The sequence below is a fragment of the Herpailurus yagouaroundi genome, unplaced genomic scaffold (assembly GCF_014898765.1).
Source record: "Herpailurus yagouaroundi ecotype Mexico unplaced genomic scaffold, PumYag 206, whole genome shotgun sequence".
Classification (NCBI taxonomy): domain Eukaryota; kingdom Metazoa; phylum Chordata; class Mammalia; order Carnivora; family Felidae; genus Herpailurus; species Herpailurus yagouaroundi.
Window position 1 is genome coordinate 2,207,869 of NW_024412437.1, and position 15,254 is coordinate 2,223,122.

The 15,254-nt window shown below is 37.1% G+C and overlaps 1 protein-coding gene across 1 annotated transcript in view; it reads right to left on the reverse strand.

Moving 5' to 3' along the window:
• Positions 1–15,254, reverse strand: part of BPTF (bromodomain PHD finger transcription factor) — a 150,931-nt gene that overhangs the window by 85,365 nt on the left and 50,312 nt on the right. The window contains exons 4-6 of the mRNA XM_040451995.1: positions 14,795–15,018; positions 10,904–11,110; positions 10,175–10,363 (exon numbers count right to left, since the gene is read on the reverse strand). Of these exons, the coding sequence (XP_040307929.1) occupies positions 10,175–10,363; positions 10,904–11,110; positions 14,795–15,018 (620 nt within the window). The remainder of the gene's footprint in view (positions 1–10,174; positions 10,364–10,903; positions 11,111–14,794; positions 15,019–15,254) is intronic.

The window sequence follows — 15,254 nt, forward strand, 5'->3', positions numbered from 1 at the left end:
ACATAATCTCACAGTTGTGGGATCGAGCCCCACATCAGGCTCAGGCAACCCTGCTTGGGATATCCACCCCCCCCCCGTCCCCTGTTTGCATGCAAGCTTATGCTCAAGCACTCTCTCTCAAAATAAGTAAACATTAAAAAGAAAAGAAAAGAATTCTGGAATAGGAACTTAAGAGATTCTGACTATACACATCTTAAAATTCTTTAGAGAAAGTGTTTTCTGCTAGTAGGGAGATAATGGTACTTCATAAAGAACAGGGAATCAATCCCTTAACAGGTATTCTGATATTTTAAAAAAGCCAATAACCCACTGAAAGCAAATGGGAGTTCAGATTCTATCCATTTAAACTTTCAAGGTGACAATAAGCTGAGGACTACCACAAACTCATAAAACATATAGCTTTTTTGTTAGTTTGTCCCCAGTTAATTTGTCTTGAGTGGAAAACAGTGTCTTCCTCCATTTCAGTGTAGAATACTGACTTTGGGTTTGGTTTTGTTTTTTTTAAATAATTGTTCTAGGGGCGCTTGGCTGGCTCAGTCAGAAGCGGGTACAACTCTTGATCTTGGTTGGGGTCATGAGTTCAAGCCTCACACTGGGTGTAGAGATTACTAAAAAAATTAATAAATAAACCTTAATTGTTCTAGAACTCTTCACTTCTTTATTTCATTTGGCTACAGAACTAAAGGAAATATGAACCGTTTGCTTCAAAACACCACCAAGAAGGTACTGTCTACCAACATACATTTTTTAATATTTATTTATTTTTGAGAGAGAGAGAGAGAGAGAAAGAGAGAATGCGCACACAAGCAAGGAGGGGAAGACAGAGAGGGAGACAAGAGGATCCGAAGCAGGCAGAGCCTAACGTGGGGCTTGAACTCACAAACCATGAAATCATGACCTGAGCCAAAGTCAGACGCTTAACCTACTGAACTACCGAGGCACCCCCACCCCCGCAACATATACATTTCCAAATGTTCCACAGGCCAAATGTTCTAGCTCTATGGCAAATATTGTAAGTTTTGGTACTTACGATACCATTTTCATTAGACATGATGTAAATGAGTAAAAATAAGGTAATTTTGTAGTCATCCCCCAAACCAAAAATACCCCTTGATCTTCAACGCCTGAACATTAACACCAAAGCCTAAAAAATTTCTAAGCAAAGTACTACAAAGAGAAAAAAGTAAATTTTCCTTCTGAAGGTACTAAAGGAATTTTTTTAAGGAAAAAAATGAGGTAAAATAACCAGAATGTATATGACTAGAAACTAAAACCAAACATATTAAAAAGAATAAGAAACAAAAGAGTATTTAGCTGCAGAAGTTCCCAAAGCCTTTACCGATCAACTCAGTGAGCTAAAATGTGGCTACTACAGGAGATCACATCTAGTACCAACAGCTTCTTACCCACTGAATTTCCCTTGAAATAAAATGCAAAACTAAAACACAGTGCCTATCTTTTAAAATGTCATTATCTCAGAAAGTTAAGAAATAGATTAAATCAATGTTCTTTTAGTTGAACTTTATCTATGTTAGAGTCTCAATTATGTCCATGGAAACGTTTTCAAACAATTATAGTTATGGAAATAAAGCCAGTTTTATCTACTACTCATATGTTCCTAATCCCAGTGATTAAACCTAGAGGCATGAACTTAAGACAGATACTGTATGCATTATGTTTGAACACAAACACTCAAAGTGGATTTGACTTTAAGATGTTACAAAGTTATGTGTCCTTCTCTCTCCACTTACAAATTTAAAACTCAACATTCTGGTACAAAAAGCTTCTCATCTAAAATCCAGGAAACAAGTGTAATTCCTAAATTGAGCCTTTGTTAACTATAACGAAGTTATACTAAATAACATACTTGCTACATGGGGTTGTTTTTGGCAACATAAGTATTTTCATGAACTAAAGTGAAACGTCTGGAACACAGATGCAAGAAAAAAATCTAAGGAATAGGTACATTAAGAGATTAATTTTTTTAAGTGATGGCTACCAACCTTGCCCAAAATATGGCTGCCAACTTTTCAGCTTAATCTTCAATCTTAGCCACATAAAATCTTTCTGATCACTGATCGTACCCAATATGACATCATGAAACCTGCCCACTTTTCTCATGTTCCCACTCCCACAGATTTTTAGACCATAAATTTGTAATGTTTCCTTTGCGTAAATTCATTAATCATATTACAGAAAAATGACAGTACTCTCTGACAAGACTTTATGTCAAAATACAGCTTGAAATACTATACATTTACTCTTTTCTTTTTTTTAAGGCTTTAAAAAAATTTTTAAGCTATATCCAACGCAGGGCTCAAACCCATAATCCCAAGAGTCAGACGCTCTACCAACTGAGCCAGCCAGGTGCTCCAATACACATTTACTTCTAAAGAAATTCTAAAGTACATGTCTTTCTCAAGAGATTCTGGATATATTTCTAAGGAAATTTAAATTCTCACATTATTTAAAAAACGCCTTTCTATTCCAGAAAAGATATACAATATAAACACTAACCAAAAGCAGGCTATGGTAGCTTAGAAATGTTATTAAAGATAAAGGATTATTTTACAATGAGAAAGTTAACTGAACAAGAAATATAAAGATTATGTGCACCTAATTACACAGCCTCAAACTATGTAATGCAAAAACTGACAAAAAGAAACTCCACAGTAAACTGTTAGAAGTAATTTTAAAATATCTCACAGAGAAGGAAAACAAATACTAGGAAGGATATAGATTTGAACGACATAATTAAAAACCTTGACCCAGGGGCACCTGGGTAGCTCAGTCGGTTGAGCGTCTGATTCTTGATTTTGGCTTGGGTCATGATCCCAGAGAGGTGGGATATAACCCAGCATTGGGCTCTAGGCTGGGCGTGGAGCCTACTTAAGATTCATTCTCTCTCTCTCTCTCTCTCTCTCTCTCTCTCTCTCCCTCCCTCCCTCTCTCTCTCTCTCTCTCCGCCTATCCTCCTCTGCCTCCCCCCCTCCCTCCCACCCTCTCCCTCTCTCTCTCTCCCTCCCTCTCTCTCTCTCTCTCTCTGTCTCCCTCTCTCTCTCTCCCTCTCTCTCTCTCCGTCTCCCTCTCCCTCTCTCTCTCTGCCCCCCCAACACCCCTCCGCCCCTCTCCCCCCTCCCCCGCTCGTGCTCTCCTTCTCTAAAAAATAAAAAAATAAAAAAATAAACCTTGACCTGATTGTCCAATACTGCACCCAACTAAAACACATATATTCTCTTCAAGCGTGCGTGAGACACTTGTCAACATTAACCAAACACTGAAACATTAAAAAAAGCCTCAACAATTTCTCTGATTACAGTGGGTAAGCTAAAAATCAGTAACAAAACAATAACCAGAAGGGGCGGGGGGGGGAGAAAACTATATCATAATGAAAATTAGAAAATAGTTTAAACTCAATGACAAAGACAATATAATATTTGTGGGATGCAGCTACAACAGCACACAAAGGAAACTTACAGCCTTGACAGTGGAATAGAAAAACATAATAAAAATAGAAATAGAAAAAATAAATAAAAACTAAAAATCATAAAGCACCCATCTTGAAGAGCCAAGAGAGAAATAATATTTTCATCTAAATGCAAAAGGATGGGGGGCGCCTGGGTGGTTCAGTTGGTTAAGCATCCAACTCTTTTTTTTTTTTTTCAACATTTATTTATTTTTGGCACAGAGAGAGACAGAGCATGAACGGGGGAGGGGCAGAGAGAGAGGGAGACACAGAATCGGAAGCAGGCTCCAGGCTCTGAGCCATCAGCCCAGAGCCCGACGCAGGGCTCGAACTCACGGAGCGCGAGATCGTGACCTGGCTGAAGTCGGACGCTCAACCGACTGCACCACCCAGGCGCCCCAAGCATCCAACTCTTGATTTTGGCTCAGAACATGATCTCAGAGTTTATAAGTTCAAGCCCCACGTTGGGCTATACACTGCTTGGGATTCTTGCTCTCTTTGCCCCTTCCCTGCTCCCTCTCTCTCTCTCTCTCTCAAAATAAATAAATAAAAAGATAGATAAATAAATAAATTTTTTTTTAATGTAGAAGGATAATTAGTATCAACTAGGATACTCTTTTGAGGAGGTTTGGTTTTGTTTTGTTTTAATGCAACCAACAAAGGGCACCTGGGTGGCTCAGGTCACGATCTCAAGGTTTGTGAGTTTGAGTCCTGCATCAGGCTCCATGCTGCCAGTGCAGAGCCTGCCTGGGATCCTCTCTCTTCCTCTCTTTCTGCCCCTCTCTCACTTTTGTGTGTGCGCTCTCTCTCTCTCAAAATAATAAATAAACTAAAAAAATAATAAGTGCAACCCACAAAAATGATAAAAATTTAAAAATTTTAAAAGCAGGGGAAAAAAGCCAGGTGACGAATATGTTTGTCACAGATCGTGGTGATGGTTTCCTGAGTGTATATTTATCTCCAAACTCATCGAGTATACACTAAATATGTACAACTTTTTGTATGCCAATTATAGTTCAATAAAGTTTTTTTAAAAAACAGGAGCAGTTAAAAAAAAAAAAACACCACAAAGATTTAATAATCTGAACACCACAAAGAAATAATAAAGACAGGATCAGAAATAAACTGGAATAAACACAGAATCAAAAAAGGATCAACAAAGCCAAAAGTTATTTTTTTTAAAGACTAATAAAAGGTGTTAACAGTTTTGTGAGATTTAACAAAGTTTTGTGAGATGATTAAAAAGAAAACAAATAACCAATTTCTGGACTGAAAAAAAAGAGAACATCACTATGGATCCCTGCAGACATCAAAGAAACAGGATGTTATTATGCCAATAAAATTTAAAATTTAAGCAAAATAGGTAGATTCCTAGAAAAATGCAACTTACTAAACCTGACATAAAACAACAGAAAATATGAATAGCCCACTATCCATCAAAGAAATCAAATCTAAAATTAATCTTTCCCACAATAAAAACCCCAGGGCCCGGGTGCCTGGGTGCCTCACGTGATTAAGCGTCTGACTTCAGCTCAGGTCATGATCTCACGGTTGGTGGGTTCGAGCTCCGTGTCAGGCTCTGTGCTGACAGCTCAGAGCCTGGAGCATGTTTCAGATTCTGTGTCTCCGTCTGTCTCCCCTCCCCTGCTCACGCTCTCTCTCTCTCAAAAATAAACATTAAAAATAATAATAATTTAAAAAAAGCTCCAGGACCAAGTAGCTTCATGAAAAAAATAAAAAGCCCTTTATTTAAGTAATAAATAATACCAACTCACAGAAACTCCTGCAGACAACAGAAACAGTGGGAACTAGCCCCAACGCATTTTGTGAGGCCAGCATAATCTGGACACCAAAGCCGGACATGGACATTAACAGAAAAGGAAAATTACAAGTCAATGTCACGTATCAGTGCAAACTCCTAAATAAAATATTAACGAACTGGATGCAACAATATATGAGAATGAAGATATACCACAACCAAATGGTATTTATTCCAGGAACAGGAGACTGGGTTAACACTTACAGAATCAACGTAGGAATTTCTGCTTCCAGATGGAGCAGAGGGACTGGATTTAACCCTCTGCCATGAAACAACCACAAACGAAAAAGAGACCACGTAATAGAAAACAAAGGAACTAACAGGTACATTACAAAAGAGGGTTAACCAAATGACCTATATATACACCTATATATATTTCGTATACATGAAATGTGAATGACCTATATATATTTCGTGTACATGAAAAGGTGCTCAACATCTTTAGTCCCCGGGGAATTGCAAGTCCAAACCACCAAAAGATATCCCTACATTGCCATCAGAACGGATAAAATAAAGGGGAAAAGAAAGAAGAATGATACTGATGATACCAAGTGTTAGCAAGGATGTAGAGGAGCTAGAACTCTTGTAGACTACTGATAGAAGGGTAAACTTGTACAACCACTTTGGAAAACCAGCAGCACCTATTACAGATGAGCACACGTAAAATGAACGGCCCAGGAAATCCACAACTAGATTCATATCTCTAGAAAGGTACATATATGAGCACAAAAAACATGCAAAAAAATATTCATAGTAGCATTACTCACAATGGTCCCAAACTGGGAACCATTCAAATGCCCATCAACTCAGAAAATGAATAATAAATTAATAATTAATCATCATATATCTCTATCATAGAATATTATACTGCAATAAAAAGGAATGTACTACTATTACAAGCAACATTTGGATGGCTCACACATATTGTGGAGGCAAAAAAAATTGGACATCAAAAAGTATATAGTGTATGATAATACTATTTTTTTAAAGGTAATCCTAATTGGTGTTTATAGAAGTCAAGATGGTAAGTACTTTTGTGGGAGTGAGGGCAGTGGTGGCTAAGAGGGGAAATGATGTGGTTACACAGGTGTGTTCCACCTGTGTGGATATTTGTAAATATCTATCAAGCTATTTACTGAATATTACTTAACCAAGTGCTATACTTTAATGAAAAAGTTTATCATAATATATCTTTCCATACTGAACACTTGCCAATCTGACAGTCTTCTACTGATAAACTTTAGTCGTTAAATTAGGTGTCTAAATACATTCTGAAGATTTAGAAAAGAAAACCCTGTGAGATGCCTTCTATCAGTTGTTATTTTTCATCCACCTAGAATAACCCCCCTCTCTAGTTCTTGTGATACCACATCTCATCTACTGACCACAGAGTGGTCAAGAATGGTAACAGACATTGGTCCGGGGACACCACAAGGTACCTAGCACACTGCCAGGCACCATTACACTCAACAAATATTTGTTGAATAAATGAGCTCATAGAGAAAGAGAAACAGAAGGAAGCAGAGAGACACGTTACAGTCTTCTCTGAGGGGCAGAACTCTACTATTAGGCCTGTCTACTGCCCATTAGAAAGTAAAGTCCTCAAGGGCCTTGACTTTGTCCATTTCGGTCACTAGTGTCATTAAGTTTTACAGTCAGGGACCTACCAAAATGTTTTTATCTACTTTAAATGTATCAAATTCCTCTTTAAAGACTGGTGTGGTATGTTTAATTAGTATCTTTAAAAATGCTTCATACTGTTTTGGAAGTAAGTATAAGACTATCAGGTTTCTAGGCTTGGTTTCATTTATTAGTCTAGTCAAGAAAAGAACTATGATTTACTAAATGGTCAGGTTTCAAATTCACAGCATCTTCAGCTTCTAGCACTCTGATCCTGCTAATGGCCCCAATCCACTCTGATCACAACTACTGACAATTGCTATTTGCTCCCATTCTAGCTTTCTTAACACTTCTTATTCGGGTTCTCATCTAAATCAATTTTTCATGACTACGCATGAAGAAAACCACTTGAATACAAAGTTTAAATACAAAGGATCTCATTTAGAAGAATTATGTTAACTACTAGTGAATCAGTAAATGTATAATTCAAACCCACTTTATTATTTTTTTACTTGCTGGGCTTTCTCACTCTTTCAAAGAGTTGACTATACAGCAATAAGGACAGTATCCAACATTTATTAAGCAGTTAACATGCATCAGATACTATGCTAAGTCTTTTATATATATTATTTCACTTGGTGCCCTTTAAAAGTGTTAAGTCAGATACTAAGATAAGAGTATCTCCCCTTAAACCATTCTAATAACAAAAATAACAGGGGTGCCTTGGTGGCTCAGTTGGTTAAGCGTCTGACTTCGGCTCAGGTCATGATCTCACGAGCCCTGCATCAGGCTCTGTGCTGACAGCTCAGAACCTGGAGCCTGCTTTGGATTCTGCGTCTCCCGCTCTCTCTGTCCCTCTCCCCCCCTCCCCCCACTAACAATCTCTCTCTCAAAAATAAACAAACATTAAAAAATTAAAAAAAATTATGTTTATTTATTTTTAAAGACAGAGAGAGAGAGAGAGCACAAGCAGAGCACAAGCAGAGGTGGGGAACATAGAGAGGGGGACACAGAATCTGAAGCAGGCTCCAGGATCCGAGCTGTGAGCAGTCAGCACAGAGCCCGATGCGGGGCTTGAACTCATGAACCGCGAGATCATGACCTGAGCCGAAGTCGGACTCTTAACCGACTGAGCCACCCAGGCGCCCCTAAAAAATTTTTTTTAAAAACAAGTATCTCAGAGAAATTAATAAGCTGGTAATAAATAACTTAAAAAGCAAATATCTGCTAAAATCTATGCAAAGTTGTTAACTCTGTTTGGTTTAAAAACCAAACAACTAACTAGTATATGAACCCACTATAAGACTAAGACTTGTATTAAGTATTAATCAATCTAAAAAGATAAATATTTTAAGAAGTATTTACTAAGGATATAATCACAATTCTAATAAAAATGGAATTTTGTTCACCAAATTATTTTGGGCCTAGTACTCTACTTTCAAATTCTGACTTATGAAGGTGTTAATGTCTTAATAATGCAATATTTTAATTAGGACCTAGAGATCTAACCATAAAATTATAAATTGAATTCTAAATCTCTGGGTCTCCAGTCCATTCAATAAAGGACTCTCACTGAAACGATCTGATAGGTATTTACTAAATGCATCTAGTGAACGGGAATTTATTATTCTCTAAACAGCTGTAATTTGAAGGAAGTTGTTAGCATTCAGTCACAATAGTCTTCACTCTTATTCCTACTTATTTGACCTAATACCCAACATTTCAAACATAAGTCTAATCTCCCCCTCCCGCAACTAACCGGTCAGTAGACAATTATAGAATTTTCATCCCACCTTCCCCTTGATAGCAAGTCTATTCTTTTCTAGGCTCAAAAATTTGTGGGAGCCTGGGCGGCTCAGTCGGTTAAGAGTCCCAACTTCAGCTCAGGTCATGACTGGCAGTCTGAGAATTCGAGCCCCGCGTCAGGCTCTGTGCTGACAGCTCAGAGCCTGGAGCCCACTGTGGATTCTGTGTCTCCCTCTCTCTCTGCCCCTCCCCTGCTCATGCTCTCTCTCTCGCTCTCTCTGTCTCTCTCTCAAATAAATAAACATTAAAAAAAAAGTTTTTTCATTAAAAAAAAAGGTTTGTTTTTTTTTAAATTTGTTTCTGTATTCATTTCACCAGATAGCAGTTTCCAGACTTTTCTTCATCTTAGTGACCAGTCTCTCATTAGCATAAAACATGATGAGCTTATTATTGTGATTCTTCGGGACCCTCCACACACATCACTGCATGTAACCTAATGTTATACTGGTGTTTTCAGCAACAGTTTACTGTTTATAGACACTCAGTTGAGAGCAGTCACACAAGCACTGTTGATCATCAAAATCCTTCAAGTTAACAGAACAGGAACACTGAGGCCTTGCAAGATTAAATAACATTGACTTAATGACAGAAGCAGATCTAGAATCAAATCTTCCAACTGCTAATGCTATCTTCCTCCCAACACATCAGAATCACATCCCCAGTATGAAATGTAGCAACGAAAGTACCGCAAGTTGGAAAATATGTGATATTCTTATAATATATAGAAAAAAATCATTAAGGATTTCCATCAAGGTATTAGTTACAATTCTTAATTTCTGGTAGGATTACCAGTGTTTATTTTGTTTTACTCATCTGAATTTTTTAGTTTGATTTTTAAAAAAATACACAGTTCCTATAATAAAAATTCTTTCTCACTTAAAAGCAAGGCAAAATGAAAGGTATAACGACATCCTTCATGTGTGATAAAACTTACTTATAATTTTAATTTTAGAAAAGCTTAAAATATGGATTATTGGTTAACTTACATTTCAAAATACATCTTGCACAAAATGTTTTGTGACAATGGTTTTCTATCATAACATCATGGTTTGAAATGTTTAAAAAAAACCACACAAGCACATGCAAACATAAAATTAATTTGTTAGTACGTACAGAATTGGAATGGTCAAATCATTCAACACTGAGCCATTAGTATGTAAGTACTTAAAACCAAAACGTCTGCCACTATGATCTGGTGATAAAATATACAAATAAGTCTATTAGTCAAAACCAGCTAAATGAACTTAAAAAAGCATGAAGATTATGATGAGTTTCAAGCACTAACTGCAAGAATGTGTCAAACTCCGAATGTTAGGTGACAATTTAGCAATCAGGGATGGCACTTATGTAAGCAAGCAGCATGAATGAACACATACTTTAAAATTCCAGGTGACATTCAGCTCTTACTACCAAAGGGAAGGATTCCCCCCATTACAGAGGCATTGATACACTGCCCTCTGTACCTGGCACGTCCTGGGGGAGCTCAGATGCCACCTTCTTCTCTGCCATGTTGCTGCTATCATGGGTTTCTGAGAGACACCCCACGGGACTCCTCCCTTCAGAGGGACTAGTCTCTTCTGGAGAAGCATTTGTTGTGTTGTCGCCAAGATTTGCTGACACAGAGTTACCTTTATCCCCAACTTCTGTTGGCTCTACAGTAAAATGCACAACAAAACTTTAAAGATATCCTTTAAATTGCTCTAGGACAAATGGCCACATTCAATCAACTACTAAAAATGAATGATCACCAAGAAAACCTGCTTTTATTTGATGGCCATTTTGAAGCAATTAGATTTTGGGATATTTTTGCAGTAGATAATCCAAAGAGTATTTAAAATATTAAGAACGTTTAAGTAATTAATATAAAAATGAACGTAACACACACAAAAGTGTATATTCTGGTACAAAAATAGTGATTTTTTTCACCAACAAATCTTACAGGGAAAGGGTATCTTATTAGGAAGTATAAATAGAGATATGGGTATATTAAAGCAAATCTACCAATACATAAAACTCATTACAATGATTATACATGTTACAAAAGGAAAGGATATCCTAATTTCTTTAGAAATATAAAATTATAGAGGTATTAGTAATAAAAAAAAGGATTCATTTTCATTTTGAAAGCAAAACTGGAGGTTTCATAAATAACACTGATGAAATACTATTTTCTAGCCAAGTAATTTTTTTACCCTCGGATTTTCCTTGCTCAGGATCATCATCTGGTGCTTTGTCATCACCATCTTTTTCAAGGGACTGGTCTTCAAACTCCTCTCTGCTTTTCTCAGCATCTTTGGAGTTATTATTCTCAGTCTCATTCTTGTCCTTTTCTATTTCTTCTGGGCTTTTAACAATATCAATGTCTCCTTTTTTGGCTCTTATGGATTCCAAAATTTCTTCTACAATAAAAACAAAAAATTTTGTTTCCAGGTATACCAAATATAGAAAAAGTACTACAAATGTCACTCAAGAGTTTCAATACAAGTTATTAAAGTTACATATGTCAAAACACCGGAACTAAGAAAAAAGGATCAAGATTACCGATACGATATTGATGCCCATAGAACACAACCAATGGGGTAATCTTCACTTCTAGAAAATATATGGTAGGAGCACCTGGATGGCTCAGTCGGTTAAGCATCTGACTCTTGGGGCACCTGGGAAGCTGAGTCGGTTAAACTCAGGTCGCGATCTAGAGGTTTATGAGTTCGAGCCCCGCGTCAGGCTCTGTGCTGACAGCTCGAGCCGGGAGCTTGCTTCGGATTCTGTGTCTCCCTCTCTCTCAGCTCCTCCCCCACTAGTGTTTGCACTCTCTCTCTCTCTCTCTCTCTCTCTCTCTCTCTCTCTCTCTCAAAAATAAAGAAACATTAAAAAAATTTTTTCAATAACAAAAAGTACACTATATGCTGAATTACACTGAAATATAACATGCTCATTGTAGGAAATTTGAAAAATATAAATAGAATACCAACTATAATCATTCTATGCTAGTTGGTTATTTTTTGATAAAAGCTGGTCTATTACCTAGTTAGAGAAAAAGAATTTTTTTAGAGAAGAAGAATTTAAGTACCTCAATGACCCAGGCACTGTTTTTGCATGGTATCTTACATAATTCTCCAATTCTCTAGTGTTCTACCACATGATAATCCATAATGGAATTAACTAATTCCTCTATATTGGACACTTTTAGTTTTTCACATTCCCCTAAGTCAGACCACTAAACATTTTAATTATACATCTTATTTTGGTTTTGTTCATTAGTTAAGATGATATCATGTACATAATTTTGTGAATAGGCAAGCTCACTCTAGAAAATATTTCTAATTTAACATATTTGATAAAAACACACTTAACATTGCTTTTTAAGGGTTCTTTATTATCGTACTAAAAGCTGAGAATGCAAGAATAAAAAGGAATTTGTCGATTTTTTTAATGTTTTTTTTTTTACTCTTAATTTATGGGGGGAGACAGCCACGCACGCGATTGGGGGGGGGGGGGGGCAGAGAGCAAGGAAGACACAAAATCTGAAGCAGGCTCCAGGCTCTGAGCTGTCAGCACAGAGCCCGACACGGGGCTCGAACCCATGAACCAACCATGAGATCACGACCTGAGCCAAAGTTGGACACTCAACCAACTGAGCCACCCGGGCGCCCTGAGATTTGCCGATTTTAATGCCATGATTCATGAAAGAAAACTAAGAGGGATATAGCCTGACTGAAAGTAATAAAATTTCTTATTATTTGATCTACTGTATGGAGAGAAAATAGTAATAAGGGGATACAACCTCCCCAAAGAATTCTGACAACTAAAACTTATCTGATGAAAATGTTACATATTTTTCTAAACAGATGTAACAGAAAAATACTTCCTACCACCAGATATGAATAAACACAATCCTTGGTAATCAGTCTGCTAGTTTCTGAAGACGAAGTATATTTGTATGCAACAGTATTTATATATAACAGTATGACTATAGCATTCTCAAAAAATACACATGAATTAAAGGCACTACAGACGCAGAGCATGTAAAACAGGCTCCGATATAGCTTAAGTAGATATATTTATTAAATATAAACATTCTACTTTAAGCAAATAGAAAATGGGGAAATTTTTCAGTAAATGGAGAATGGGAAAATTAATAGGATTGTATGTATAGCAGATAACATATATAGAAGAACAGAGCCAGGCAGTTCAAGTGTACTTTCAAAGTCTTAATCATTTTATCTAAGATTAAAATGCACTATTAGAAAACACAGGTGATACTTATTAAACATGCAGAGTATATCTGGCAGGATTTTAAAAATGGCAATAATAGCATGTCTGGAAAAAAAGTAAGGTGAAACGGGATTATGAAGGAGATTCACTTTTCACTGTATACCCTTTTATACTATTTGAACTTTTTAAAAAAATCGTATTTATTATCTTTTACAAAGCAAGAAGTTGAGCAAGAAAGTAAATTAGGTATTGAAATATAACCCAAACTATAAAGTAAATATCCATAATCCAAGGTAACCCAAGGTAAATTAGGTATTGAAGTGTAACCCGAGCGATAAGGTAAATATCCATGAGTCCACAGTGATATAAATAAATGACTGAATAATAAACTAGAAGAACAGACAAATCTCCTGTTTCCTGAAGAACAGAAAAATCCCAAATAATTTATGTAGATAGCCACTACCTCCAGGAGGGAGAGCCTAACTCTCCCCTCCCTGAGTGTGGGCTGTGCGTAGTGACTTTCTTCCCCAAAGCACAGCATGGGTAGAAGGAGTAATTTTATAGTGGAGAAACTTGACAAACGCTACCTGAGCCAGGTTAACATGGTCAGTGATAAGTCACGATGACGGCACATAATCTTGGTATGATGATAAGAACGGCACTTTTCACCTCTGTAGTCTTCCTCCCCAAATCCATAATCTCAGTTGGGAGAAGAACATGAGACAAATCCAGACAGAGGGCATTCTACTAAATACCCGACCAGTACCCATCAAAACTGTCAAGGTCATCAAAAATAAGAAGTCTGAGATGGGGCGCCTGGGTGGCTCAGTCGGTTAAGCGTCCGACTTCGGCTCAGGTCGTGATCTTGCAGTCCGTGAGATCGAGCCCCACGTCAGGCTCTGTGCTGACAGCTCAAAGCCCGAAGCCTGTTTCAGATTGTGTGTCTCCCTCTCTCTCTGCCCCTCCCCTGTTCATGCTCTGTCTCTCTCTGTCCCAAAAAAATAAATAAACGTTAAAAAAAAAAAAAAAATTTTTTTAAAAAGAGACATGATAAGTAAATGTAATGTGGTGTTCTGGATGCGACCATGAGACAGAAAAAGGATGTCAGTAAAAATAAGGAAATATGAATAAAGTATAGAGTTCAGGTATTATAATGTATTAATATTGGTTCACTACTTATGACAAATGTGTCACACTAACCACATTACTAACAGGGGAAACCTGGTGCAGGCTATATGGAACACTGTTCTACCTTAGCAACTTTTCCGTAACTATAAAACTATTCTAAAATTAAGTTTTACTTAAAATAAAAAAGAAAGCAAAGACTAAATTTTAAAAGAATACTATTTCTCATAATTAAAAATAGGGTTCCTAATAATAAGGTAACTTGAATTAAAGAAAACAGTTGGGGGGGGCGCCTGGGTGGCTCAGTCGGTTAAGCGTCCGACTTTGGCTCAGGTCATGATCCCCCGGTCTGTGGGTTCGAGCCCCGCGTCTGGCTCTGTGCTGACAGCTCAGAGCCTGGAGCCTGCTTCAGATTCTGTGTCTCCCTCTCTCTCTGACCCTCCCCCGTTCATGCTCTGTCTCTGTCTCAAAAATAAATAAACATTAAAAAAAAAAATTAAAAAAAAAAAAAAGAAAACAGTTGGGGAAATATTAGTAATGACCGAGGCAATATACAAAATGCTAAAATGCATAGCATCCCTAATGTATGCTGGGATGAACAAGATTCTCTTGGGAAAATGAAAGTATTGGGAATTAAAATATACATATTTGAAATGTTAGTATCTTCAAATTTTGTAGTGACTTAATACCAAGAATTTATCTCAAATTTAGTAACAAGTAAAATGAGAAGATTTCCCTCTTACCATTAGCTGCCGCCAGAAAGGATTTGTTACTGCCCCGAGCCTTATTGGTCAAGTCTTCAGTTATGTCCATGTGTCGGTGGATTTCTTCACGCATTTCTTCCAGGATTTTGCAGAGTTCTGCTTCCCAGTAATCTTTATCTAGACAGTCAATTAATTCTGCAAGTTGGACCTTTGTGCTGTAGTACCAAATTTTCTTCTCATTTTCATTTTCTGTATCTTCTTCTCTGTTTAAAAGAAGAACAAAAACACTTTGTATGTTAGCTATAATGGCACTGATTTGACAGCTGCCATCTACGCAATGGAAGTTAAAATATGTAACACAAACTGCACGTTTTAAGGTGTTCAGTATATCTGCTCATAAAAACTCCCCTCCGGTCTCATTCAAACTCGGGTTACTTTTGTTCTAGTTGAGCAATCTCTAAGTATTTGGATTTCCTAGCCCACAGCAGCTTATGATAGA